Here is a 27,638-nt window from a genome sequence, read left to right as displayed (position 1 = left end):
GGCTTGTGAGACTGAGTGAGAGAGAGAGACAGCCGAGGCCCCTTGGTCCTCCCCACACTTTCCTTCCCAGGTCTGCACAGAAGGCGATGCTGGAGTCTGAGACAGACCTACAGGGACAGCATCACTGGGCCCCAGAGTATAAGCCATTGCTGGTGCCCGTCACCAGGGACGCCGCTGTCACGGAATTCAGGGCTGGGCACCAGCGGGCTCCCAGATTAACCATGTACTCACAACCACTTCATTATAAGTAAATGTAAAGGACAGTGGCATTTTGATCCTTACCACCTGACTCAACTAATTCTGACCATGGACAAGAAACACTGTTACCAGTGGTAACCTCTGACTCCCTTCGTGGATCATTTGGCCGATCCTTTCTACTGTGTTTTCTAAGCGATTATGCGCATTTTCAAATTCCTTTCCTTCTACTTTCACTGATTTTGTTCTGTTTTCTTCTCCCAGGTTTCTTGAGTTGAACCTGTCTCTTGAAGGGCACTTTCTTCTTCCCCACCACTGATAATCAAAATCATGAATTCCCTATGTGTATGCTTAACAGTTAAGCAGGGCCAACAACCTAACTAGCTTGGGAGCCGCCTACAGGATTAGTAGAGCCTACTTCTGGCTGTGTCTGGACGGGCCATGGAGGCAGGATTTTGGAGCCCATATCTGGTCTTGGCCCCTTCCACTCAAGTACTCTTATCCTGTTTCCTTCCCTACTACCAAGAAGAGAGTAGTTGGTTTCTGTCATGCCCTTTCACCACATGTTCTTGCCTTGAAGCCAGCCAGCCGTGGATGGAAACTTCTGAAACCATGAACCAAATTAAACTGTTCCTCCTTCAAGCTACAGGTGTCAGGTATTTTGTACCTGCAACAAGAAAACTGACTAATACAGAGAACCGGTACCACAGAAACGGAATCTGTGACTATACCATATGATTCAGAAGTCTTTACAACTGGTTCACAGGAAGAATCTGGAAAGGCTTGGAGATGCTAGCTAAGGAAGTCCTAGAATGCTCTAAGCTGAGCTGGATGGGTAATTATGGTAGGAATTCAGATGACCAGAATGCTGATAAGAATGTGGGCAGTAAAGGTCAGGCTCAGGAGGTTTCAGTTGGGAACAGTCTGGACTTTACTGGAAGTTGGAATGGAAGCCATATATATCACACTCTGGAAAAAAACTGCCTCCATTTTACCCATTTTTGGGTACTCTGAGAGTTTGTGGGAGGCTGAATTTAAGGGATATGGACTAAATGATCTGACAGAAGGAATTTCAAGGCAGCCCTACATTCAGACAGTGGCATGAACATCATTAGCTGCTTTTATCCAGAATTACAGTAAGAATTGTGATTAATAAACAGCAGAAATGCTTGAAAAATGTAAATTTTGGCCCACAAACAATATGTAAAGTTGGGGCCAAAGGAGGTGTGGTTGCTGAAGAGATTAGTGTCAGTTAAAAGACACTACTTTGAACTGGGACAAGAAGAAAAATGCCTTGAGGATGTCTCAGGAATCAGCAAGATCCCACCTATTATAGGTTCAAGGATGCAAAAGTATAAACCTTTCATTTGAGAGACAGCCCCCGAGCCCTCTGCTAGACAAGGGCCACTGGAATTGGTTCCCAGCTTTCACTGTATCATGCTCAGACATCCAGGCACTCAGAGGCTGCTGCAGGAATGGCTCAAGGGGCATCGCCCACATGGTGCTACTTCCTCAGGCACGCAGAATGCAAGAGTTGTAGGGTCAGGGATGCTTCCATCCAGATTTCAAAATGAGGCCTGACAGTGGACCCAACAGCTGCGTCTGTGAAGCTGTGGGAACAAAGCCAAAGGTGCAGTAGAGATCCCAAGAAGTCAGAGGTGGAAGGAATGTGGAATGGCTGCAGGCTGTGAGAGGAACCAGCCCAAGCCAGAGGCTGCACGGGCTGCAACTGACCACTCCATAGAACCAGGACCCCCACACCCACGGGAATGCACATCTCACCACCACGTGCCTGGACGCTGCGTGTGGAGCTACAGGACTTAATGTCTGCCTTGCTGGCTTTCAGTATTGCTTTGGTCCAATTTTTTTCTACCCCCTATTGCTCCCTTTTGGAGAGGAAGGGCTTTGCCTAGGCATTGCACCTGGGGATTATGTAACTGCTTTTTTTCTTTTCTTTTGTTTGGTTTTTTATAAAAGTTCACAGCTAAGCATCTGCCTTGAGTCTCTGAGGATGCTTTGCCTTGGGCTTTTGAGCAATGTTGGAACTGTTGAAACTTTAGGGAAAGGATTACTGCACTTCAGTTCCACTCAGGATAGTTGAATGGAGTTAGGTGGAATCAGGTGAGTTAGGTGGAATTATGAACTCATCATTGTCTTTATTGGGAGAAGAAGTACAGTCTACACCCATACGTTTGGGTGTCAGGTTGAACAAGGGGCAGAATGTGACAGTGAAACTAGAAAACTGACTAGTACAACCATTTTACTTGCATCTCCTAAGTTTTGATGTGCAATACTGTTCTTAGATTTCAATAATTACTCATTTCTACTTTGATTTCCTCACTGATCCCTCAGTACTAAAGACTGAACCCAGGTCCTTCACACTGAGCACATCTCCAGCCTTTTTTATTTTTGAGACATGTTCTCAATAAGTCACTAATGTGCCCATGCTGAGCTCAAACTTGTGATCCTCCTACCTCAGGAGTGCTGGGATTGCCAGCATACGCCACCTTCCTTGCCACAGAAGTGTATTTTTGAAGTATATTTAAATTTTTTTTTAAAAAGCAGTTACAAGCATTTGCGAGGGAGGGAGTGACAGATTTTTGACGATGGGGCATTCTGGTCAGAGAATGCTATAAAAATTCATTTGATATCAATTCTCTTGGAAGAGGGAAATACTTGATTGGCAGCCTAAAACATACAAATGATCAGTTTTTAAGTTGCAAGCACACTTGGAAATAATGGATATTCTTTAAAATGGATATACAAGTTTGCTTGCATTTTAACATCTTCATTAATTTTTTAATCTATTTTTACTCAGAAAAGTATGTCAAAATCACCCTGTGACGGTAGGTTTGTCAACTGTAAGTCCATCCCTGTTTCCTTTCTATTTTGAGGTTGTGTTAGCTCATGGACTCAGAATTATGATCCCAGATCAGTGAGTTCTTTTCTTTGTTATTTACTAGCCTCTTTTATCTCTAGCACTGCATTTGCCTTTTCTCTTTTTCCCTGGTGCCAGGGATTGAACTCAGCTGAGCACAAGCCAGACGAACACTCTACAACTAAGCTGTATCTTTGACCCTTTTTTTTCTTTGTTGGACTTTTAAAAAAAAAAACTTCATTTGTATTGGTACATATTTGTGGTATGTGATGGTTACCTTCCTTGTGGGAAGTTGTTACATGAACACAACACATCTTAATTCCTTTACACCCCCTCCGCCCCTCCCACCCCCTCCCTCTAGCTCTTGGTCCTCTTTCCATTTGCAAAAGGTCCATCACCCTATTTCTTTTTATTTTGAGCCAAGATCTCACTAAATAGCTGAGGTTTGCCTCAGCCTCATGATCCTCTTGCCCAGCTTTCTGAGTAGCTGGGATGTCGGACATTTGCCGCTCCTCCTGGTGCTCTTTGCCTATTTTATCCAATGTTAATGTGACCAAACTACTTCCTTTGGGGTCAGCATTTGAATACAAACTTTTCTCACCTTTTACGGTCGACCGCAAGAGGCACAGTTCAGATCCTCGCTGCATCCCTGATAAGCCCTGTTACTGACCAAAGGACAGGAAAACTGCCCATAAAACTAACTTCTCAGGTATGTTTTTATCCATTGTGGTTTAAATCCATTGGTTTAAATGAAGCCAGAGGGGGAAGAGCTATTGGCCCCGTGCTTTGGGGACATCAGGGAGCCAGGTCATCATTCCATCGTGCCCTTCCCGCGCAAACCCCTCCAGGCAGCCAAACAGCTGGGCAGGGGAAGCTTCGGCTGTAGACGCTTCCGGCTGCCGCTTGGAGGTGTTGTGAGGCGGGGTGTGACCTCTTTCGGGCAACAGCGACCCATATGCAAGATCATGATGGCCACGGGACGTCACGGTGCTGCAGAGACTGTCTACATAACCAGCTACAGGGAACTCTTGCCCAAACCAAAACCATGCCTCTGATCACACAGCCAGGCTTTACTCCCAACTTACAGGAAAAGAGGTGACCAAGGAACACTCCCAGCGTCACTGCCCAGATACACAAACAAAACCAGACTGTGGGACAGAGCCTTTACAGGATAATGTGGCTTCTTCGCAAAGAAATTAAAGAGAAGCACAGACTGGAGCTGGTAGCAGTCACCGCAGGAGCAAAGCACAAGGCCACGCTCAGCGTTCCGCCCCACTGCAACACGCGCTCCTCAGTTCTGAACAAATTGTTCTCAGAAGCTAGGAAGCTACTGAGGAAATGCTACCACTGGCTACATATTTGATGATATTAAGGCATTACCTTCTGTTTCTTTGTGGGAGAATACTGAAGTCACGTTTTTCAAAAAGACTCAACATTTTAAGAGCCTCATAAGGAAATGGAACACAATCGAATTTTACAAATGGAGTAACAACACTTGGGATTTGCTTCAAAATAAGCCCAGTCTGGGGCAGGCTCTGGGGGGGCACAGCTGGGTGGTGGGACACAGGCCAGCACCCTACTCACTCACATCCTGTACACGTGGTCAACTTTCCACAGCACCCTCTTTAGCAGTAACACAAAGCTTCCTCGCACTTACCCCCGCATGAGCACTTACCAGCGTCGAAGGAGCCGTCCTTACTGATGGGAACGAGGATGTGGGACAGGGAGCCAGAGCTGGTCTTCCCAGTCCGGTCCAGCTGGACCAGCTGCAGGCGCGGTGTGGTCGCGGGTGGGAAGCGGTAGAACTGGAAGGTGAAATACACAGTCTTTGGCCACGGTGCTCCTCGGTAGTCCTGGGCCACTCTGAATCCAACAACAGTCCTGAATTAATCAAGCATCCACAGCAGGGCCCCGGGGGAGTGACGCGCACGTCTGCAGGGAGACCGTCCAGGTCATGGGGTCACCGACGGGAAGAGCGGCACTGCGCCTTCGTGAGCCAGTGGGCGGCCAGCGGCCTCTTCAGGCCTAATGGCCCTCCTGACTGGAGAATGCCACTCACACTGCTGCCCTGACATCCGAGAGTTAGGCAAATGCTGTCCACATTTTAATTAAAGACAGAGCACTGAGCAAAGCAGGCTTCCTGGCACTCAGAAAGTCTCTGAGTGGGCCCCAGCCAAAAGGAAGTGAAGACCACTGGCAGTTTCCAGGTTCCCAGCACAAAAAAGCGCTAAAGGCTTAAGGAGATGGAAATGCTGATGACCGATTTGATCATCACGCGTCGTACTCGTGTATCACATTTTCATAATGTGCCCCATAAATATCTACAAGCATTACGTGTCAACTTAAAAAACTTAAAAGAACTAATTAATTCATTCATTAAGTGAAAACCCAGACACCACCACTCCGTCTAGCAGCACTGAACACAGCGCCTGCCAGGACAGACCCGCACCTGCGCTCCTCAGGGCAGCCCCCCAGCGGGGCAGGGGCCGGAACGGCGGGGCTCTACCTGCTGAAGGCCAGGAAGTGCAGCACGACCTCATTGCTCTGCAGACGATCGGACTCTTCCTTCTGAGGGTTGAACGGCACGGGCTCTGCGGCGCTGACAGCTTCAGCAGGCTGCTCACTGGCATCCAGAATCTCCGGGAAGCTGAAGGACTGCAGCAGAGCCATGGTGGCCCTCGAGAGCTGGCCTCCAGCGCTGAAACAGGAAGACTCCTCAGCCAGCAGCCTCCCGGGAGAGGGCAACGGAGACAGCAGGACTGTCCCCAGCCCCCTCTGCACACAGCCTGCTGGCCAGAGTCGGGCGAGCCACCAGGCACGCGCTTGGTCCCATCCCCGCAGCAACACCTGCCCGCCACACCTCACCTCCTGGTCTGGGCTCCCACGACTATGGGGGCATGCAGAGGGGTGAAGGGCAGCTCCTGCAAGTGTTCGGTGACAGCGGTTTCCGGGACAGAAGGGGTCCGGCTCAGGTCAGTCTCCAGGTGAGCGATCCTGCTCCCCCGTGCAAAGTCCTCCTGAACAAAATGAGGGCCTCCAGGTGAGGCCACCGAGGACCCCAGCTGAGCCCCCCAAGGATGCTCTGCTGTGAGGGGAGTCGCTGCCGAGTTGTACTAGTGTAAGAGGCTCAGTTACACTGCCATTTCACAAGAGCAGCAGATAATTTTGGTATACCTGTGTCCCACGCTATGCCCGGGGCATATTTACGCTAAACGATTATTTGCTTTTCTCTGAAATTCACAGTTAACTGGGCATCCTTTATTTCACATGGTGACCTGATTTGTGAGTCAAAAAAAAAAAAAAAGAAGAAGAAGAAAGAATCGCTGGTCTGATGAACAGCTCAGTACCATGGGAGACCTCTGGTGCCTGAGGTCGTAAACTAATATCAAAAGGTGCTGGGGAAGCACAAAGCACGGGTCCTTCTAAACACACGCTCACCGTGACGGGGCCCTGGCCAGTGCATCTGGTCTCTGTTCCCCAGATGCCCTGAGGCGAAGGAAAGTATCTGAGCACCACAAGGTCACCACACCGAGGTGCCCCACGCCAGGCCCTGAGGCACAGTGGCAAGTGCCTGAGGCATGAAGGAGCACAGTGTCCCACCCCCACCTGGCCCCAAGGCCCATGGCACAGAGAACCCACCAAAGTCCCTGTCACCTAAGGGAGGACCAGCAGGGCTGGGAGGCCCAGGCTTCCACACAGCAGTGGGGGTGTGGGGCCACCGTGCGCTCGGGTGGGGGCCGGGGACACTCACCGGCTCGGGCTGGGAACCGTCCAGTGGCTGCGGACTGGATCTGACTGAGTGGCGCTGAGCTGGGGACCGCGGGGAAGCCGCCAGCTGGGAAAGGGACAGCTGGAAGGCAGGAGGGTGCAGGTGAGGCACGCCAGTGTTCCCAGTCAGCTCACAAAGCCCCGTGGTGCGTGCACACGGGGGCACACACACACACACACACACACACACACACACACACACAGCTCATGATCCAGCCACACAAGGGAGGACCACCTAGTCTCCTGGTCAGTCAGTAGCTACTCAGGATCCTAGAACCATTCCCAAATTCCTTGATCCTGGCTCTAGACAGACTAGGTTCTGTGACCTCTCCTGGAGGACAACCTGGATAGAAAAGTGATCAACACAGAAAAGCAAGTGGTGGAGGGGAAGCGTCTCCCTGGCAGGGGTGGATGGGCTCGGATGCTTCAGGGCTCTCTTCCATCACCCTGGGCTCCATCCACCTGCATCCCCAAGGCTCAGGGAGCCTGCCCACCAAGGCAGTCACCACACCGGTGTCCGGCTGGCTATGGAGACAAACAGCTGGGGGAGGAAGCCCCACCCCACCCCTCACCACCCATGGCCTGGGCAGTCAGAGCATCACTCTTCACCTCCTCCTCCCCACCTGGAAGGGAGCACCCTGAACTGCAGGGCTACTGGGACAGGGAGTGGGGTCCGGGAGAAGGCTGGCTCGGTGCCCAGCACAAGGCAAACTTTCCACGAAGGCTCATACTTCCATCGGGAAATCTACAGGAAGGCTGGTGAGGCGGGGTGGGAACCACGGTCCAGGGGAGACACGCATCTCTTCCCAGGACACACTGCCCAGGGGATGCGCCCTGCCAGCAGGCACAGCTGGCCCCGAGGAAGACCAAGTGGTTGGAGGGGGAGAAGCAGCGGGCGCGTGGGAAACAGAGGGGCACCGGGCAGCACCCACTGGGACAGGGAAAGATCGCCAGGGTTCCTTCAGCTTCCTTCAAACACCACAAGGAGCCCGGCAGGTAGTGGACACCTGCAACCCTAGCACTCTAGGCAGCTGGGCGGGAGGATCACAAGTCTGAGCCCAGTTTGGCAACTTAGCAAGATCATGCCTCAAACTAAAAAATAAAAAAGGGGCAGGGATGTAGCTCAGTGCAAAGGTCCTAAGTTCAATTCCCATTACTGGAGAGGGGTTGGCGCACTCTAAACTATGGCCACAAGAAACAAAAGATGTTCTAGCAGGCATAGTGGTGCGTCCCTGTAATCCCCACTGCTCAGGAGGCTGAGGCAGGAGAATCACAAGTGCAAGCCCAGTCTGGGCACTCTAGAAAGACTGTCTAAAAAACTTTAAAAAAAAAAAAAAAAAAGAGAGGGGCACTGTGGATGTAGTTCAGTGTGGAAGCTCTGGGTTCAATCCCAGGTACTGACAAACAAAAGCCCAACAAACAAAAGAGACACTACCCCTCCAAGTGGCTCGAGCCTTCCCTGCCCTGCAGCCTCGGACACTTCAGGGGACACAGAAACCACTGGACAGGGAAGACTCTGGTTCAGGCTGGTGGCAGGCCCAGGGCTGGTCCAGCAGACCGGCATCTCTGGGCTGACACAGCCCTGGCTCAGAATCCAGCTTCCAGCTGCGTGGCTCCCTGGTAGCAGCCATGGCTAATGAACTGCTTGACTTCCCAAAGTCACCAGGAGGAACAAGCAAACTCGGACCTCTCTCAAAACCAAGAAACAGCGAGGGGTGGTGCTGCCCGCCTGTGATCCCAGCACTCGGGAGGCTGAGACAGGAGGATCGCTGCGTGTTCCAGGCCAGCCTGGGCTATGAAGTGAGTTCAAGGCCAGCTTGGACTGCACAGTGAGACCCTGTCTCAAAAAAAGACAAAAAAATAAAAGAAGCAGCAGAAGCCTCTCAGGGCCACAGGCGAGCCCCAGGGGCAGCTCAGGACCACACATGCTCAGCCAGGTGGCAGCACCCAAACCAGGAAGAGCTGTTTGCCCCACCCAGGGAATCCCAGCACAGAGGGGCACACTGTGTGACAGCCACCATCAGCTGTGCGCACCGGCGGCCCCAGGCATCCTCCCCACCCCTGGTGTCCTCTCAAGAGCAAAACGAAGGCTGTTGGTCCTGAGAGCCTCACACCAGACTCGACCACCAGGGACTGCACAGCACTTCCCGCTAGGGCTGGCACAAGCCGAGATGGCAAAGAGGGGGTCAGCAAGCGTTGGTTGGAAGCCTGGCAGTGGTAAGTCAGCGTGTCCTCAGGTGGGGGACTGGGAAGTCCTCAGGGCAGGGACCAGGTACACTCCCTGCCCCACCTCTACCCCAAGCTGCAGGGACCCCATGGGGAGGGGAGGAGGCCTCTCGCACCCAGCGCTGCCGGAACTGGGCAGTGGGCCCCACAGGCACGGACTTACCCCCGGTCCCACAGGTGAGTCCTGGGTGGCAGCAAGGCCCTGGGGTGCGGACACTGGCGGGCCTAGGAGGAAGCAAGTGGCCATCAGCCTCTAAGGAGCCCAGGGAGCCCGAGCCCAGGCGGGCAGGGCCTCGATGGACGCTCCACCCAGTCTGTGACACGCTCAGCAGCAGCACTGGTGCCGACTGGGGCCTCTGTGCCAATCCACCCATCTGGGGTCCCTTCACACACGCCACTGTTCACCCTCACCCTCACAGTCACTGCTTCCCGTCCAGTGGGGGCCGCCCAGCTGCGCACAAGCGAGGTGAGCACTGGGCACCTGGCGGAGGGGGGACCAGCCTGACACCCTAGGAGTAGAGCCTCAACCCTCAGGCCTCAGTCTCCACCCTGCTGGGCTCATGACTAGATGGACCCCACCCCCGCGGGGCTTTCGGAATAACCTGGCCTCTGAGAACTGCGACCCTCTGCCCAGGCCTTGCCCAGCCACCTGTCACCCTCCTGCAGCAGTCACTGTCACTCCGTGGCTCCGCCGTCCACCCCACGGCCGCTATGCCGTCAGTGTCAGCCCAGTGCCTCTCTCCCCGCCCCGGAATCCCCCGCAGCCCACGCCCAGGGCCCACGGTGCGGGCAGGGCCGTCTCCACCCTCGAGTTTATGGCTCTCAGCGCTGTGGCCCGGTGCACAGCAGCCCCACTCTGGACCACAACGGAACACAAATGGCCACAACAAATGGCCATTTCCAGAAGAGGAGGGAGCCCTCCGCGCAGCTCCGCCTTAAACCCCGAACCATGCTGCAGGCCCATCAGCCGACACCTGCCCAGGCTACTTCAGTGGCTTCCAGGGTCCCCCGAGCCACTGCTGGCCGCCCCAGGCGGAGGGCTCGAGGATAGTGTACAGGACAGGCAGTGAGCCCCCCAACCTCAGGTGACCCCAACGCCTGGGGCTGCAGGTGCAACTCATGGCCCAGCACCTCCCGGGCAGTGCCCACTCTCCCAGCCCCATGGAATCCTAGGAGCCCACCCATAGGGTTGCCAGGAAGCCTGAATACCTATTAGAGGAGCCTAGATTCTGGAGATGAATGGTCCTCCTCAGGGGCCTAGCAGACCCTCCAGGGGGCACTGCTTCCCAGGACAGGGTCACCTCTGAGCGGATGCCCAGCCCAGCCCCTGGACACCTTCCACAGACATCAGGGCCCTGCACAGCTGCCCGCTGCCCACCCTCCTGGGACAGCGAAGGATGAAACAGGAAACCAGGGGAGTTAAGTTCTGCTCTGCCCTAAATAAAGCCTCAGAAAGCTCCACAGGCTGATTCTGGAAAGGAGGAAAATTGCAGGAAATGGCTCCATTATCCTCCACAAAGAGAAACTTGCACCTAGGAGCCAGGCCTGCTGCCTCCTCAGGGCGGGGAGAGCCTGGTGCTGGGACGCTGCGGCATCAGGCGCATTAGGAGGCTCACGTACCGCTCATGGTCTCAAAGCTGGGGACGCGGTGGCACCGAGGCACATCGCAAGGTCCTGTGCCTGCTGTCCCCCACATTCTCAAAACTGGTACTAATTCTTTACATGGTGACTTGCTCTGCACTTTTACTTTCCAAGACACTAAAAGCCTAAATGAGGCCCTAGCAGATGTGTTAAGACACGCGCTGTGAGCCGGGGCAGGGGACACACAGCCACACCCCCAGGGAAGCAGGGCTGAGGAACTCCATCCAGGCCACATGATAACCAGACTTCAAGTCTTTCTGTCGTAATGCGAATGCAGTGGCCTGTGGCTCTGGCTCAGCTGCTGCTTCCCGCCCAGGGGCACTCCCTCACTTCATGTGCGACAGAAAGGAAGCCCAGTTTCCGAGCCGCAGCACACCCCTGGCCGAGGCTGCCGGGCTGCAAGCGGGTGTGCACAGGACACGTAAGATGCCCCAGGCAGCCCTGAGGCGACCAGGACTCAGAAGACAGGCACCTGAGTGCAAGCTGCCACATCTGCGCAGCTGGGAGCCACGGGAAGGCGGCTGTGGGAAGGCAGCCCAGACAGGTCTCCAGGGAAAGAGCAAGTTACCAAGCGCTGGGCATCGTGTGACCCCGTCTGCACAGAGGAAAGAACAATGCGTGGCGCCCCTGCTGCAAACCCGAGGCTCAGCTCGGCCTCGGGCCTCACCTGTGTGCCACAAAACACACTCGCCTTCAGGACTGCGGCCGCTGTCACATCTGCCGTGATGTCCCTGCCGCGGCCAGCTGCACGTGACGCCACCCAGCAAGGCTCAGCAGTGAGACCCCGGGGCCGGCGCCTGTCCCCTCAGCCCCTTCTCCCGGCCTGCGCCCCAAAGGAGCGCTCCTCCCCGGGGCCTGGCTGAGCACGGGCTCTCGGTTGGGACACGCACCTTGGGATTTAAGACAGTGTGGAGACCCCAAGACGCGCTCTCCACAGCTGTGCTGAGCAGCTTGGGGCCACGGGAAGGTTCCCACGATCCGGTGCTGGCTGCCAGAGACAGGGGCGCCGTGGCTTCCAGCGGCAGTGCGCTCTGCCTCCCGTCTGACACTCTATTACTAATTTTCCCTGACACTCTATTACTCTCCAATCAGTCTCTGTGTGCTGAAACCACTGTCAACGAAATCTCGAATGTCCACTCCAGTTTTCTGTCAATTTAGCTTCAAGAAGCTCATGTGCCCCACGCCTGACGCCGCCCAGGCCTCAGGAGGCCAGGCAGGGGCCTGCGCTCCAACCCCAACAGGGCTGTCACACGTCCCGCTGCGTCACAGGAGGGCCTGAGGCGGACTCAGCCCCTGCCTTCTGGCCCCTCCAGGGAGTGGAACGCCCCTCCTGCAGCACCTATCCAACAGCGCTCCGGGTGTGCTGAGCGGCAAAACCTCCACTGTGAAAACTCGTGCTCAGTGCGGTCCCAGGGGGAGAGTTCCGCAGCAGGCAGCGGAGCCAGGCGGAGCCCACACACTGGGCTGAACAGAGCAGGACGCGCAGCACCGGGAGCGCAGGCAGGCACACGGGGAGCTCTGCTCTCGCCAGCACCCCGCCCCGTGGCCGGCTCCAAAACCACAGGCTTTGCTCCTCCGTCAGTCACGCCCCCTGCTGGCAGACGGGGCCGAGGACTGGAGCGCGAGGCACCCTGCAGCCCTCTCACCTCCAGCATTACCTCCCTGCTCTACTTAGCAGCTCAAGGGGGGCCCGGGGAGCGGGGCGCAGTGTCTGTCACCTGTGCTAGGTGTCACTGAGCAGCCACTTGTCCCCTCCAGCGGTGACTTATCAGGAGACAAGTTACACTGGCGTTTCAAAAAAGAACAGAAATACAGAGAAAGGAAGGCTCGCGTTTTTATCACCTTTACTTTCCTATGTCACTGGATCCTTTATCTGAAAAACACCTCGCCGCACGCCTGCACTCAGCAGGGCCACACACACCATGAAGAGCACAAACCCAAACTGACAGCACAGGGCTGGGGGGGGCGGGGCTCTCCGCTCGCTGGGCACGACGGGGACGCACAGCGGCCGACAGCGCCCTTCCTGGAAACCTGGACAGGGTCCCCAGGCATCTCCCACCGATGACTCTGCCGAGGACGCAGCAGGACGAGGGGCGCGTTCGTGGCGGACAGCACCCGCACACGCCTGCCTAAAGGGTCCCTCACCAGAGAGGAGGGAGGGCCCCAGCCCTGGAGGAGGAGCGAGCAGGGGGGGCAGGAGGAGGCCGTTGCCTAGCAACCCGCAGCAGCCTCACAGAGACAGGAAAGGAGCAGGCAGGCAGGGGAGCTGGGTGGAGGGAGGCGAGGAGGGGCCGTGGCCAGGACAGAGGCAGTCGCTGCGACTTCAGGACAGCCGGCAGCCAGCAGAGCTTCCCGTCTTCTGTCCATGAGAGGATGAAGCGGTAGCTAACAGCACTCCAGACACGAACCACTCGTGAGGCAAACCTGTTTGAAAGGCCTTTACTCCTACCTATTTCTGGGTAAAAAGTCATTCTTGCTAAGACTTTGATCACAGGAATGGGAAAACGGGAGAAATCTAAGAAGAAATAAAAGGAGACGGCGTAACAGAGTGGGCGTGGATTGCTGGGCTGAATCCAGCCCCCCAGGGTGACCGAGCTCAGCGCCCCCGCAGTGGCTGATCAGGCCCAGTGCAGTGGGAGTTCCACGACCTGCCGGGAGCTGGGTGCTGGGGTCCCCACAAGGTCAGAACCTCTGACCCGAATCAAAGCTGGGCTCTGACCTACACTCACAAGCCTTCTCCAGCAAGATGCACCCTCGCCATCAGCACACGCACTTGCACGCCTTCGCGAAAGGCTGGCGGACAGCGACTTGGGAGGACCCAGGCGTGGCCAGGGAGCGGCCTGCTGGAGAGCACGTTCCAGAGAATTAACGACTCCACGACGGCACGGATGCAGCTCCACGTATCCTGGGAAACACCAAGGTCACATGTTCGCGACGACCCCTGCTGCAGGGGTGTTCTCAAGCCTAGGAAGCAAACAACCCCAGATTCTGGTGCCACAGAACGTTCAAAAGCAAAATATGGGTCAAGGAAATTCTGAGTCACAAAAAATAGAGACAGACTGCCCCCTAGTGGCTCTGAGCGCACACTTTCACAGTGGGTGATGATGAATAGACCTCTGCTCCCTGGCAATTTCATAGGAAAAATAAAAGGATTATTCATAACAGGAAGCCAAAGTACCTCACTTAAAGTGACAGCCACATATCATTAAGATTTCCAAAGGAGTCGTATAAGTTGGTAAAATATTGAAGTATGAAAAGTTTCCATCATAAGTTAAACACTAGTGGATATTTAAAAGTCTCTTATCCTCGGTCTTGAGAGGCAATGTCTTCAAATGCCTGGAGCCGGGGCTGGAGGCAATCATATTAGCATGACATGAACGCAGCCATAAATCCAAATTAAATAAGCCAAATGGAATCAGGTTCCACCGCGGTATTCTGCCGTGGTACCTTCACTCAACAGCTCAATTTCTGACCCTTCCAGTAACCAAGTAGGCTCCTCCTCCCTGCCACGGACAGGACAATAAATCTTTCAGTACAGAACTGAAAGTGTGCAGACCCACTGGCTCTGCATCTTAAGCCAAACTGCTGCTGGGTGTGCCCTGAGGGACATAATGTCCTCAGGCAGCGAGGGGCCCCTCCGGGGGACCCTGACCCCTCTGGGGGACCCGTTCCCCAATCTCACCATCACTGCCAGCCCCAGCATATCCGGCAGCTGCAGTCACTCTTCCCTGTGCCCAGCCCCACACAGGTGCAGGCAGCAACTGCTGGCATCTCTGTCCTCGCACCATGGGAAGAATGGAGGACTGACAAGTCCAGTCTACTCACTGGACAGCGGAGGATGCGGTACAGTGGGCAAAGCCGGAACGCGGTTCAAGGAGGCGTGGGCCCTGGAGTGTGGCCCCTTCTGTCCTGCAGCCTCCGGCCGCTGCCGGTTTAGCTCACCCTGATCCATACTCTCTTCGGACGCTTCCCTTCGGGGAATCACCGAACCCTGCATTGAGAGGGTGTGGCCCACTGTCCCCAGACTGTCACCATCAGCTGCCACAGGGTGAAGGCGGGTACACAGCAGGAGCAGGAGCTCCGTACTCAGGACTCTGCTGGACCGGCTGAATAGAACAGCTACTGGGATTCCTGAGCCCAGGGGTTACCCGGGAGCCCCTGGGGGGGCACATGGGAAAACTGCTAGAAAGAAGTCAACTCTGAAGGAAGGAGAGCTGGAAGGGCAGGGGTGGCCCCGGGGAGAGACAGACAGATGGAGTCTCGGTGACCTCACGTGAGGGCAAGGAGCCACCAGGCCTGACATCAGCTCTGCCTCGGGGCTTGTGTCGCATGAGCTAAAAGACTCCTTCTCTCAAGCTGCTCTGAGTCGGGACTCTAATCTTGGACACAAAAACAGTCCTGATTAATTCGCTTCTTCCACAGTGCTTCGCCAGGGGCCAGGACTTCGCAGCGCAGTGTAAAGATGAATAAGACAAAGTGCCCACTAGTCAGATGCTGCCACGGTAGTCTTTCGGGTTGAACAAATACCTGCCTCTCCACCTTTGGGGGCCAAACAAGGCCAGTGCCCCATCCCCTGTGCCTGGGGCCTGTGGCTACATGCCGTCAGCAAGGTCGAGAAGCAGGGTGCCACTGCGAGGCCAGACCCTTCGTGGCTGGGGCAAGGTCCTCCCAAACCTCCCATTCTTTCTGTGACCAGAAACGTTCACAGTGACACTGCCACGTGTGCCCAAGGTGAGCAGAAGCCGCCTCCAACCACAGCCAGGGCATAGCAAGGGAGGAGCTGTTTTGCTTCAAACCACTGAGATTTGAGGATTATCTGTTACCTAGCAAAGCTGACCAATACAGTCCAAGAAGAGGAAGGAAAGGAGAAATGTAGATAACACACTATTAGATAAAATAAATAGCAAAGGGCTCTGGGACACTAAAGAGAAAGCCCTTCCATGTAGAAGACCTTGGGCTGGGCTCAAAAGAGGTTTCCGTAAGAAAAGGCCAGAAACTTCCAACAGATATATACATTGTGTTAAGTAGGCCTATGTAAAAACACTGCCAAATTCTAAGTAAAAAGGACATTCAGGGCTGGGGTGTAGTTCTACAGTAGACAGCATGCTGACCTTGATCCCTAGCACCATCAAAAAAAAAAGGAGAAACACAAATTGGAATCAGTAATTTAGGAAATAACAACACCATCAGTGAAACTCTACGAAGCAGGGTTGAAGCTGCACTTACAGAAGAACGGCAAAACCTGAAATGCTTTATCATTGAGTAAAAGGAAAATAAGTTAAGAATTCAACTTTTTAAACTTTGAAGAAACTGAGAGGATGGAATTAAACACAGAAGCACATAAGGTTGAAGTTAACTAGAAATAAAGATAAGATCTGGGATGTAAAGAACAGACCCAGAAGTGATCGGAGAGCTGCTGCTCAGGATTAGGCGGCTGACGCGGTCGGCTGGGTTCAGCCCGCCCCGGCAGGAAGGGGCTCAGCGCTCAGGGCGACGCCGCAACGCAAGCTGCTCACAGGCACGAGGCCCGCGCAGGACTGGACGCCACCTCCTCGCCACACTGGAAACAAGAGGAAGCTGGCCGCTTTCTCGCTGGGATTATTATTCCGAGAGGAACATAAGATGAGGGGAAAGCGTAAACAGACCAAAAGCCTAAGAAGAAATTAAATGGTTGCCAAAAACTCCCTTCAAAAGGCAGCCGGATCTGGCCAGCCTTCCTCAGCCTGCAGGACACAGGGCCCATCCTCCATCCGGACCGTGTCAGAGCCCAGGGGACGGGAGGCCACCTCCTGAGAAAGACAACAGGAAGAGAAAACTGTGGGGCAGGGATCTGCGGGCCACGGCCCGAGATCAAATGCGGTGTGTCAATAAAGTTTTATTGGGACACAGCCAGGTTCACTCCTGTTCCTATCATCCTATGGCTTCCAGACACACCAGCTGAGGCAAGCACCTACGACGGAGATCGCCGGGCCCGTGAAGCCTAAAACACGATTTGGCCTTGAGAGGAAAACGCTGCTGGTCTCTGTACCTCAACTGCAAACAGAAATCCTGAAACCAAGAGTGACGGGCGTAGCAGTAGAGCTCCCACATGTCATTCTCCATCTCTCCACCTCTATCTTTGGTTCCTGAAAATGAGACCTAACAGCCTTGAAGACTAGAGGTCAACAATGCAAGCCCCAATCGACCTATCCTTGCCTTACCTGTCTTACAGAGTAGCCCCCGAGCAGGAGAATAGTGCCCTATAATCCACTACAGGACACTGGCTGTCACCATGGTAACAACCAGCTGGGGCTTATGGTCAAGGAAATGCGGTCGACTTTACTCTTTGTGCAGTTATGTAGGTTCTGGTGACGCTGAGATGGCGCAGAGGTTCCGCCCTGCCCGGCCCCATGCACGCGTGGCTGCCCCACCATGCCACGGGGGACATCATTGTGGCCGGGCCTCTGCCTGAGCCAGCAGTCCTGGGCGCCAACACCCCTTTCCCGAGGGCCCCCCAGCCTGCCACGGCCTGGCCCACTCGCTGTTCTGCTTTTCCTTCTCACTGACTTCGAGGAGCCCTTTCCACCATTTTTCTTTCTAACCTGACTCTTTCAAATAATTTTGCTTACGTCTTTTGCCAGTGCCTTCTGGTCTCAGGTCTTCTCTCCTTATAGACTCTTCTCTCCTATGGAAGTTTTACACAGATATATATTTGATACTGGGAATCGAACTTGTGACCTCATGCTTGCCTATATGTTAACATCACTGTATTTCTCAGTTGTGTATTGTTTTTTTGTTTATGCTTCGTCCATTCTGCTCAAGAAAGCACCCCCCAGCCCCTAGATTGTAAAAATACTCTCCAATTCCATAAAAGTATTCTTCAACTTTCTCAACCTTTGCTCTTCGCACCAGCTCTCTCACCGCCCACTTCTCGGATGAGGAAACTGAGGGTCACAGACGTGAGTGAGAGCCCTGCAGTTGGTGGGTGAGACCTGTACTCACAGGCCATTCGGGCGGCTCGGAGGTTACTCGGAGCCCCCCACGCGTGCACCCCCTTTCAGAGCCCGTTTACACCGGACGCCCCGTCCTGAAGACCCCTCCCTACTGATCTGCTGTGCGCAGATCCATTCCTTCCGTTTAACTGGTGCACGGTGTCCCACTGTCTGAACAAGTCAGCTTTTTGTTTTGGAGCACTGGGAACTGAGCCCAGGGCCTTCACACTGTCCTCTCTCCTCAGCCCTTTTTTATTAGTGCCCTTTTCCATTTCAAGACGGGGTCTCATTACATCGCCCAGGCTGAGCTCAAGTTTGGAATCTTCCTGCTTCAGCCTCCCAGAGTGCTGGGATTACAGCTGTGTCCCACCATATCTGGCTCATAAATCAGCCTATTTATCCTCTCCTGGGAGCAGGGAGATGCTCTGAACCCCTGACCACGAAGCTTCCATGAGCAGCGCCGGGTGTGTCCCCGAGCAGAGATGAAGCGCTCATTCTAGCAGTGCCTGGACACACACTCCAGGCTGCAGTACGAGTTGAACACACACACACACACACACACACACACACACACACACCTGCACCCCGCTTGTCTCTGCACCACCGGACAGCTGGGTGTGGGAGGGAGAGGGACCAGGTTTCTCGCTTAGTTTGCTTCTTCCCAGTCACTACTGAAACGGAGCACATTTTCCCACGTTCACTCCTTACTCCGGTTCACACTCTGCGAATTTTCCCTTCCTATCCTACGTTCAGTCTCGTTCCTTCCTCACCTGCCTCGTACTGATTTGAAGACTTTTTCTATAATCCTTCTTCTTTCCAATCCAAGTTTAAAATTTGTAAAGTTTGGGGTTTTTTAAATGCACCTGGAATTTACTCTCTGCCTGCTATGAAATTAGGACTGAATTTCCTATCTTCCTTACACACAATCGGTCCTGCCTTGTGGCAGCAGTGACGGCCCCCACCCCAGTCCCCAGAACCCGTTGGCATTAACTGGGGACCTACACCCCACGGGACACCAGGCTTCCGTGGCACTGGCTTCCAACGGGGACATCACACCGGCTGTGGGTCAGTCCAACACAACAGCCCCGCAGGGAAAGGGGAAGCCAGGGAGGCATGGAGAAGCCAGGAGGCAGATTCCCCCCGCAAGGAACGCAGCCCTGGGGACCCCTGGAGTCCAGCCTCTGAGAGCCACGTTGGGCTTCTGTCTTCGGGGCCATCAGAAAATGAGGTGGCACTGTCCGAGGTCACTGAGGTAGAGGAGCTCTCTCAGTGCAGCAGTGGGAAATTCCCCTCGCCTTCCTGGGCCTGCTCCCCGACCCCGCTTTGTTTCCTAGCCAAGTACCAACCTCTGTCTGCGTCCGTTCCACGGCATTCTCATCACTGCGACTTCATGGTGCGGACTGCAAATCAAGAAAGACAAAGCCTTCCTCCTTCAGGAGTGACTTGGCAATCTTTGACTAGGAACTGCTTTTAATTTTAAAAATAAATCTCAAAAGAAAGTGCAGTGCGTGGGGGAAACAGCTTCTAGAAAACACAGTGAAAGCCAGAAAAGTCCTGAAGCCCCTGGACTACGCGGAGGGCTGCCTCGGGGCCAGGCGGAGGCAGGGCAGCACTAAGTTCTGGGCGCTGACACACAGCGGGGACCACAGCCAACAACGGCACACTAGAAGATGAAGTCAGGGCGCTGGATGTCCTTGCCACAAAGAGAGGGCAACACTGGAGTCTGGGCACGCTGACCTCCCGGATGCCAGGTACCTGAGGTACACCTGTGCAGCTCCCCCGCAACCCCACAGACACGGAGCATTATTATGTGTGGATTAAAAACAAAACTTAAAAACAGGACCAGAGTCGGCAAAGACACGGGAACCAGCACACAAGGATGTTGACGGCGTTTACACTGTATCTGAAATGACTCCGGCGGGAAGGTGCCCGCCACCCACGCGAGCGGCTCCCACAGTCAATCCGGCCGCACCTCAGGGCAAGGCAGCCACACTGGAGCCCCCTCACCCACGGGATGCCTAGGGAGAACAGAATGCGGAGGACAATCCGCTACGCGTGAAGTTCAAGAACCAGAAAAACAAAACCGTTAAAGCCTCCAGAGCCCCCACTTCTACGAAAGGAAGGAACAGACTACGATGTGGTCTGTCCCAAAGCAATCAACTTAAGTTTAGGGACCTGAATATTCCCAGCGAGCTTGGAAAACCCCCAATTGTAAAAATAGAGGTCAGTACAGCACAAGCTCCAGGCCCTCAGAACGTTCAACTCAATCAGACCAATTTCCACAAACTACAGTCTCAACCCCTGAAGAGAATCACAGAATCCCGGGCACCTCTGTGCCAGGACTCGTGAGCCACAGCCAAGAAACAAGGGCTCATCCTGCCCAGACCCGGCGCCGAAGCTGAGCCGCTGCGCCTCCCTATGTGCTCACCTGGACCCAGCGGGAAGGCCAGGGCGGCCCCTGTCCAGGCCAGCGCCTCCTTCCGCAGGGAGGGCCCTCAGGCCCAGGCCCGGGGTGCAGCCCGCGCAGGTAGGCTCCCGGGCCGCCCCTTCCCTCCGCTCCATCACCACGGGGGCCCCATGCAGGCTCGGGTTCCTGAGCCCAGGGCACGGCCAGCCTCACCGCTCTGCACCCGCACACCTGCACATCGTCTCCACCCTGGGCACCAGCGCAGTCCCTCTGCCCACACCCCATCCTGACTCTCCGTAAAGCCACACTCAGACCCCAGGTCCCCAAGTCACGCACCCTGCTTCCAGGTGAGCCAGAGACGCTTCGCCGACAGTGCACACCCAAGCTGGCATCGCGGCCTTCACCAAGCCAGCTCTCAGGCAGGGTCTGCAGGACGCCCACGTGCGGGACACAATGCCAGGCCAGGTTTTATCACACTGTCCAGTTCTTACAGCAAAAGCCAACGGACAGACTGGAATGAAGGCCATCTGCGGCCACTACCTGTCAATGTGGCGATACAGCGCTGGCCACACCATGTGCTCTGGAACCCAGCCCGAGCCGCGGGGACCACTCACCTGCGGGGGGTGTGGGGGGCCTCCTGCACGGCCGCCGCTCAGACCGGGGCTCCTGGGTGTGCGTCGCAGCCGTGTCCTCGGGGCTCAGTGAGAACCTGAACTGCACCGTCCCCGCCTCCACCTGCTTCACCTGCAACAGAGCCAAGGGAACCGTGAGGCCGCCCTGCCTCAACCTCTGCCGGTGGACTCCCCAGAGCCGACAGAGCAGCCAGGCGAGGCCAGGCTTTCTAGATGATCGGCGAGTATGAGATTATTGATCCAGGATAAAAACGACCCGTTGTGGCATTAAAATCCCAGAAGATCATATTGGATATTCCAGAATGGAATTTTCCTGAGTAGAAATAGATTTTAAATCTGTTTAATAAGTCCCGATGTGTCTAGCTTCTTAATTAACACATGAAGCTAACTTTTAATTATGCGAGTAGTTCTACAGGTTTTAACACCAACACAAACGCAGGCCCCCAGCACCGGTCGGGATTCTTAAGCCAGGGCCCTCGGTGGCTACACCCATGCCCACCCACGTCACAAGCCCTGCAGTCGCCACTGGCTTCTCCAGCACCACGGTCTGGTCTTGGTGAGAGTGTCATGCAAATAAAACCGTAAGGCTTATAAACACAGAACTCTTTTTGATCTGGGGATGGAACCCAGGGCCTGGCACAGGTTAGGCAAGTGCCCTACCACTGAGCTACACTCCCTGGCCTTTTTAAAAATTTTGTTTTGAGACAGGCTCTCTCCTAAAGCTGCCTAGGCTGGGCTGGAACTTGAAATCCTCTTGCGTCAGCCTCATGAGGGGCTGGAATTATAGGCATGCACCACCGCACCCCAGCTGCACCATATGACTTTTGAGACTGGCTCTTTCATTCAACATGATGCTGAGGAGAGTCCTCCAAGGTGCTGCACACATATCAACAGCCCACTCCTTTTCATTGCTGAATAGTACTCCACTGTGTGGGTATAGCCCTGGTTCCTGTATATCACCCATTAGGAGCAGCGCGGTTCTTTCCAGGTCAGTAACTATAAACACAGCTACAGCAAACTGGGCACAAAGATTCTTGAGTGAACCCAAGTCTCATTTCTCTAAGATTAGACTTCTAGGTAGCATGGTTTATGTAATTTAATTTTATAAGAAATGTGCACACTGTGATTTACTCTGGAACTATTTCATTGATCTCCGCCAATCTCCTCCCCAGGAGCGTGCTACACTAAGGCAGCTTTCCAGGTCTTCCTACTGTGTAGTCCGATTCCTCCGACCTCACCGTCCTTTCTCAAAGCTGTCTCCACTCTCCCGACCCCTCTGCCCTGCCGTCTGTATTTCACAATCAGCCTGTCATATCTCAACAGAAAAGTCCTGCGGGACTTCGCCTGAAATTGCATGAAATCTACAGGTGAGTTCTGGGGAGAGCCGACTGCGCTGCGTTGCGGAGTCTCCTGATCCAGAAAGACGTCACATCTCCCGGTATCCCGGTCTCTGACCTCACCTCCGCGGAACCACAATGAGGGTCGTAGCATCGGAAGAGGAAGGCTTTACAGCGCTCAGTGCAGATCCCAGACACCTGCTTCCCGAGTTCATTTTGCTCAGAGTTCTCACAGATGATGGTGAATTTTGTCGGAGGCTTTCTCTGCGGCAGCGGCTCCGAGCATGTGGATTTGGCTGTGACGAGGGTGAGGGACCTCTGTGGACTTCCAAACAGAAAACGGACTGCTCTCTGTGCTGGGGCCCACCACTCCTTGTGTTACGCATTTTACACGCCGTGGGACTCAACTTGCAAAGGCCCTGTGCAAGCACTCTGCCTCTGTCGACGAGAGCAAGGGGCCCCAGTTTTGCCTTCTTGGCATGCGCAGGTTTTGACAAGGTGATGTCAGCCGCGATGATGAACCGGGGACGCCTCCCACCTCTTCTGTTTTCTAGAGAAAACTGCATAAAACAGATGGCATTTCTCCTTTAAACGTCTAGGAGAACGCAAGATGCACAGGCCTGCATATTTACTTCCGTGAGAGGTGTTATACAGTGAATTACGTTTGTATAATGGTGACAGGATGACTCGGGTCGTCTGCTTGGTTGGAGCAAAATCTGGCCGTTGATGGACGACAGGAACTCCCTGCTGCTCCCGGGCGCACAGGTAGGTGCTGTGGCTTCCTCGTGTGGGCTACTGGGCTCGCTCTGGTTTTGCGCCTCGTCCTGAGATTTGTGTTGTTTTTTCCTTACCATCTTCTTTAAAAGCTCATCAATTTCAAAGAATCCAGGTTTCTGCTTCATTTTTTTCTACGTTTTTAATCCATTGTGTTTCTGCCTTTAATTTCAGTGGTTTCTGCTCTCCACTATTGACTCTTCTAGCTTTAGGTTTATTTTGCTTTTCTAGTTTCTAAAGGCAGAAGATTATATTGATTGAAGTTTTTTGTTCCAATATAAGGACTTAGCACCACAATTTCTATCCAAGCATGATTGAGCTGCACCTTACACATTTTGCTAGGCTGTGTCCCCATTTCTGTTCAGATCAAAGTATCTCCTGTTTCTCTTAAGGTTTCCTCTTAGACTTACGGATTATTTAGAAATGTATTGCTTGTTAATTTTCTGTTTGTTTTTGCTGTTGTTGTTCTCTTTCGTTTTTTGAAACCAGGTCTCACTATGTAGTTCAGGGTAGCCTTGAGCTCACTCTGTAGCCCAGGATGGCCTCAAACACAAGGCAATCCTCCTGCCTCAGCCTCCCAAGCATTGGATGTTTGGTAATTTTTATATCTTTGTTGTTAATGATTTTTAGTTTAATTCCACTCTGACCAGAGATTGTATCCTGCATAGTTTCAATTCTTGTGAATCTGTCACTGTGTTTTATGACCAGGATGTGGTCTATCCTGGGGACCGCTCCTCATGCACTTGGAAAGCCCACTTTGCTGCCCCTGGGTAGAGTGCTGGCGAATGACAACCAGATGCAGTTGGAGGAAGACGCCTTCCACTTTTTCTATGCCCCTCGAGGTTTCTGTCCTCTTAGAGAGGAGAGGCAAAGTCTCCAGCTGCAATCGTGGATTTGTCTGTATCTCTGTTCAGTTCTATCAGGTTTGCTCCGTGTATTCTGAAGCCCTCTGTCAGAAGCAAACACTTTTAGGATCGTGATGTCTTCTTGGTGACTGCATATTTCATCAGATATGATGTCTCTCTCGGTTTCTTGAAACTTCCTTGGCTCCAAAATCTACTCTGCATGATATTCACACAGCCCCTCCAGGTCTCTGCTTATGTAGAGTGTTTTCCATTCTTTCACTTTTAACCTACATCGTTATATTTATGTTTGTTTGTTTGTTTGTTTGAGACAGCATCTTGCTATGTAGTTCAGGCTGGCTCTGAACTTACTAGGTACCCCAGGATGGCCTCAGACTTGAGGCACTCCTCCTGCCTCAGCCTCTTGAGTACTGAGATTACAGATATGTGCCACCAAGCTATATGGTTATATTTAAAACAGAAAGCGTCTTTTTCGTTCAGTCTGATGATCTCAGGCTTCACAGAGAATGTTTAGACAACTGACATTTAAGGTAATTATTAGGACATGTGGATTCAGGACCACCATTTCGTTACTACTCCTGGTTTTTTGTCCCATTTTCCCTTCTGTCTTCTTTTCAATTACCTCATTTTATCTGTTTGGCCTTTATCTCTTCATTTCTTATTTTAGTGACTGCTCTAAGTTTTAAATATAGATTCCTGCCAGGCATGGTGACACACACCTATAATCCCAGCATACAGGAGGTTGAGACAGGAGGACTGCCATGAGTTCAAGGCCAGCCTGGGCTACACAGTGAGTCTGTGGCCAGCCTGGACTGCATAGTGAGGCCCTCTCTCAAAAACCAGAACAAAGAAAAAGGACTCCAGAACGAAAGAATGTTCTCTCTCCTCATCATTTCTGATGCTCCCTGTTTCCAGCTGGTGCCCCTCCCTTCTGTCTGGAGAAATCCCTTCAGCTGTTCCTTTAGAAGACGCCTCCATGGATGAACTCTCTCAGTTCTCACCCACCTGCAGAGGTCCTTACGTCATCCTTGCCCCTCCATGAGTCTCGCTGGGGACACGACACTGGGTTCCAGGTCCTACCGCGTGCGCTGTTCAGCTGTCCTTTTATGTCCTTCCAGGCTCCGTGGTTTCTGACAGAAGACTCCACCGTCACTGGAGTGACCCATTCTCTGTGAGTGATGCACCATTTCTGCACAGCCGCTTTCACGATTACCTTCACTATCTAGTTCCCGGCAGTTTATGGCACGTCTGGGTGTGATCTCCTCACTTCTCTCTCGGGTTCACTCAACTTCTTGGATCTGTAGGTTTAGGAATTTTGCCAAACAAGGGATGTTCTCAACGGTTACTTCCTCATATATTCTGCTCCACGCTGTACGCCTCATCTTCTACTGGATGCTGTGGACGCAGGGTCAGTCTTTTGGTCCTGCGCCCGGGCACTCTGCCCACTGTCTTCCACTCAGTCTCCTTTATTGTTCCGGTGGGATCAGTGCTACTGACTTACCTTCAGGTGCACCGGTGCTCTGCCGTCAGCATCCTGTGGACCCTGTGCAGGGAAGCTTTAATTTTGGTTACTTCATTTTCAGTTCTAAGCTTTCGACTCCAGTCTTTTTTGTATTTTCTGCTACTTTATTAAGACTTCCCACCTTTCCGTTTATCTCAAGAGTGTTTCCAGGATGCTCTTACTGACTTACTAGAGCATTTTTACAACAGCTGCTTGAAGTCTTTGTCCGGTAATTCCAACACTTGTGTCATCTCAGTGATGTTATACGTTACATGTCCTTTCTGTACAAGTGGAGATTTTCCAGGCTCTCTGCACGCCAGTTAATTTTAGATGGCATTATGAACACTTTGGATGTTACATTATGAGATGCTGAGGCTGATTTAAATCCCATGAGGAAAGACGGTTGCTAGTTTTGCTAAGCAGAGCTCAGCCTGGTGGGGGTTTGGGCTGCAGCTTCTGAGCAGCCTCCTGCGAGCTTCGGTTCCCATGCCAGTGCCCTCCCCAAAGCCTGTGCAGGGCCCTGCAGGGCCCTCCTGCAAGCGCTCCTCCCGAAGGCGGCTCTGGGACAGACAGTATCCGCCCATGGTTCAGCTCTCAAACCCCTTGGGCTGCCCTTCGGGGTCACATCCACACATCTACAGCTGAGGAAGAGCCCAGGCTTCTGTCAACCGCTGCAGGCCGCTCCCGAGCTCCTCCGTGAGTTGTCTCTGTTCCTGGGGGCCTCTGGACTCTCCAGCCAGCCCTGCCACACAGCCGCTTCCTGAGCCAAATCAAGGCCAAGCAGCAAGGAGATGCAGTGTGAAGAGACAGGAGTGTGTGAAAGACCCAGGGGCCTCATCTATCACAATGCAAAGTCAGCGTGTAATGCCCAAAATTGATTAACTACGACATCGCAATAAAAGCATATTATCTGGAAAACAAAGGTAAATATCCTAAGTCACAGCAAAGAACTGAAAGCAGCAGCTTCTGGAAACACAAATATTTTTTACAAATCAATTATTTGCTTAGGGGAAAGAGACAGGAGTTATCTAAGAAGAAAACACAATCATGATGTGTTACTTTGCTTTCCAGTACATAACAGTAAAATAATCATTAACAACATAAACCCTAAAATCTCCTTAGCCAAAGACTGTGGGACAATTACAGCACTTGTGCTTTTCCTTGTCTAATCTCTGCCACTCCTGCTCACCTGTTAATTCCAGGACACCTGGGAACATGCAGGTGCTTGATGAAAGGTCATGAATGAATACAGGACCAGATGGGTCCTGGGTCAGCTGGCCGGGCAGAGACGAGGACACCCAGGTTCCCAACACACCTGCCCTGACCAGGAAACATGCAGAGGCCAAGCTTCACCGAGCAGGAGCCCATCGACGCCAGGACACCAGTGTCGTCCACTGGCTTTGTCAATTCTGTCAGTTTAGGCCACTGGCCCTCTACCAGGGGCACTTTGCCCCCCAAGAGACACCAGGCAATGTCTATACACACTGTGGACTGTCACAACTGGGAATGTCCCTGGCACCAGATGACAGAAACCAGGGCTGCTGCAGGACATCTCAGAGCACAAGGCAGCCCTGGCAAGGAGCGCTGCCCAAAGGTGAGCAGAACAGAGCCGAGAGACGGTGGCACAGGCGTGGTGCTGCTCAGGGCAAACAGCAGTCTTGGGTACGCTGGTGTCCCGGGCACAGGCACACCTTCCAGCACTCGTGCCGCACAGTGTGGACACTTACGAATGAAGGCAGGGAGCGGCATGCAGCCAAGAAGAAAACAGAATAAATACACACATGTACACAAGTACGTACACAAACACACACACACACGCACGCACAGGAAGGGGGCAGGCAGAACGGCAATGGCCTCAGGATTTCCGGTGGCAATTTTATAATAAGGGCTCCAGCTAGACCATGTGGGACTGCAGCAAAATATGGTCCGGTAATGAGAAACTCCTTACAAGAAAAGCTGCACCATCAGCTGTTCCCTTACTCAGGTCCCCAAAGCACCATCCGAATCGTAAATAACAACACTGAAAATAATGTCTGCTGCTGGAGTCAGCACAGAAGTGACACGCCGGAATAGCAGGTACGGCCCCTCTCCCCGGAAAAACGAGACAACCAAGCGCTAAAAGGCCCCTCCGCTCTGCTGACACAGGTCTGTGACTGCAGGGGCCAGCTACAACTCAGAGCGCCAGGATGGACCCCGCATGCACCAGGGCATGGGGCCTCGGTCGTCTGCGAATGACCCTCCGAGGCCACCCCCGGGCAGGGGCAGCCTGGAGACAAGGTCCCTGCACACACCTCATCCTGCCCTATGCTGCATTCCAGATGCGAGTTCGGGAATATTCGCTTCAGAATACGTTCTTCAAATCCTGGGGATTTCTGCCGTGGACCTGCGTCTGTACAGCTGACAGAGCAAAGGCCCTAGAGGTGACCGACAGGTCACACAGACAAG

At 53.5% G+C, this 27,638-nt stretch overlaps 1 protein-coding gene across 12 annotated transcripts in view; it reads right to left on the bottom strand.

Annotated features, from left to right (window-relative positions):
• The window catches only part of Nphp4 (nephronophthisis 4), a 105,394-nt gene that overhangs the window by 25,878 nt on the left and 51,878 nt on the right, over nucleotides 1-27,638 (bottom strand). For all 12 annotated transcript variants that reach the window (XR_001231139.1, XR_263957.2, XM_005404108.2 and 9 more), the window contains 6 exons: nucleotides 20,701-20,830; nucleotides 9,231-9,292; nucleotides 6,825-6,923; nucleotides 5,939-6,090; nucleotides 5,580-5,771; nucleotides 4,749-4,936 (listed from right to left, as the gene is read on the bottom strand). Coding sequence is in view for 10 of the 12 variants with exons in the window: in XM_005404108.2 (XP_005404165.1) it covers nucleotides 4,749-4,936; nucleotides 5,580-5,771; nucleotides 5,939-6,090; nucleotides 6,825-6,923; nucleotides 9,231-9,292; nucleotides 20,701-20,830 (823 nt within the window). In the remaining 2 variants the exon portion in view is untranslated. The remainder of the gene's footprint in view (nucleotides 1-4,748; nucleotides 4,937-5,579; nucleotides 5,772-5,938; nucleotides 6,091-6,824; nucleotides 6,924-9,230; nucleotides 9,293-20,700; nucleotides 20,831-27,638) is intronic.

Source organism: Chinchilla lanigera, unplaced genomic scaffold (genome assembly GCF_000276665.1).
Source record: "Chinchilla lanigera isolate Chin_1 unplaced genomic scaffold, ChiLan1.0 scaffold00085, whole genome shotgun sequence".
Lineage (NCBI taxonomy): Eukaryota > Metazoa > Chordata > Mammalia > Rodentia > Chinchillidae > Chinchilla > Chinchilla lanigera.
The sequence above is the reverse complement of the archived record's forward strand: the minus strand, read 5'-3'. Positions and strand labels throughout refer to the sequence as shown.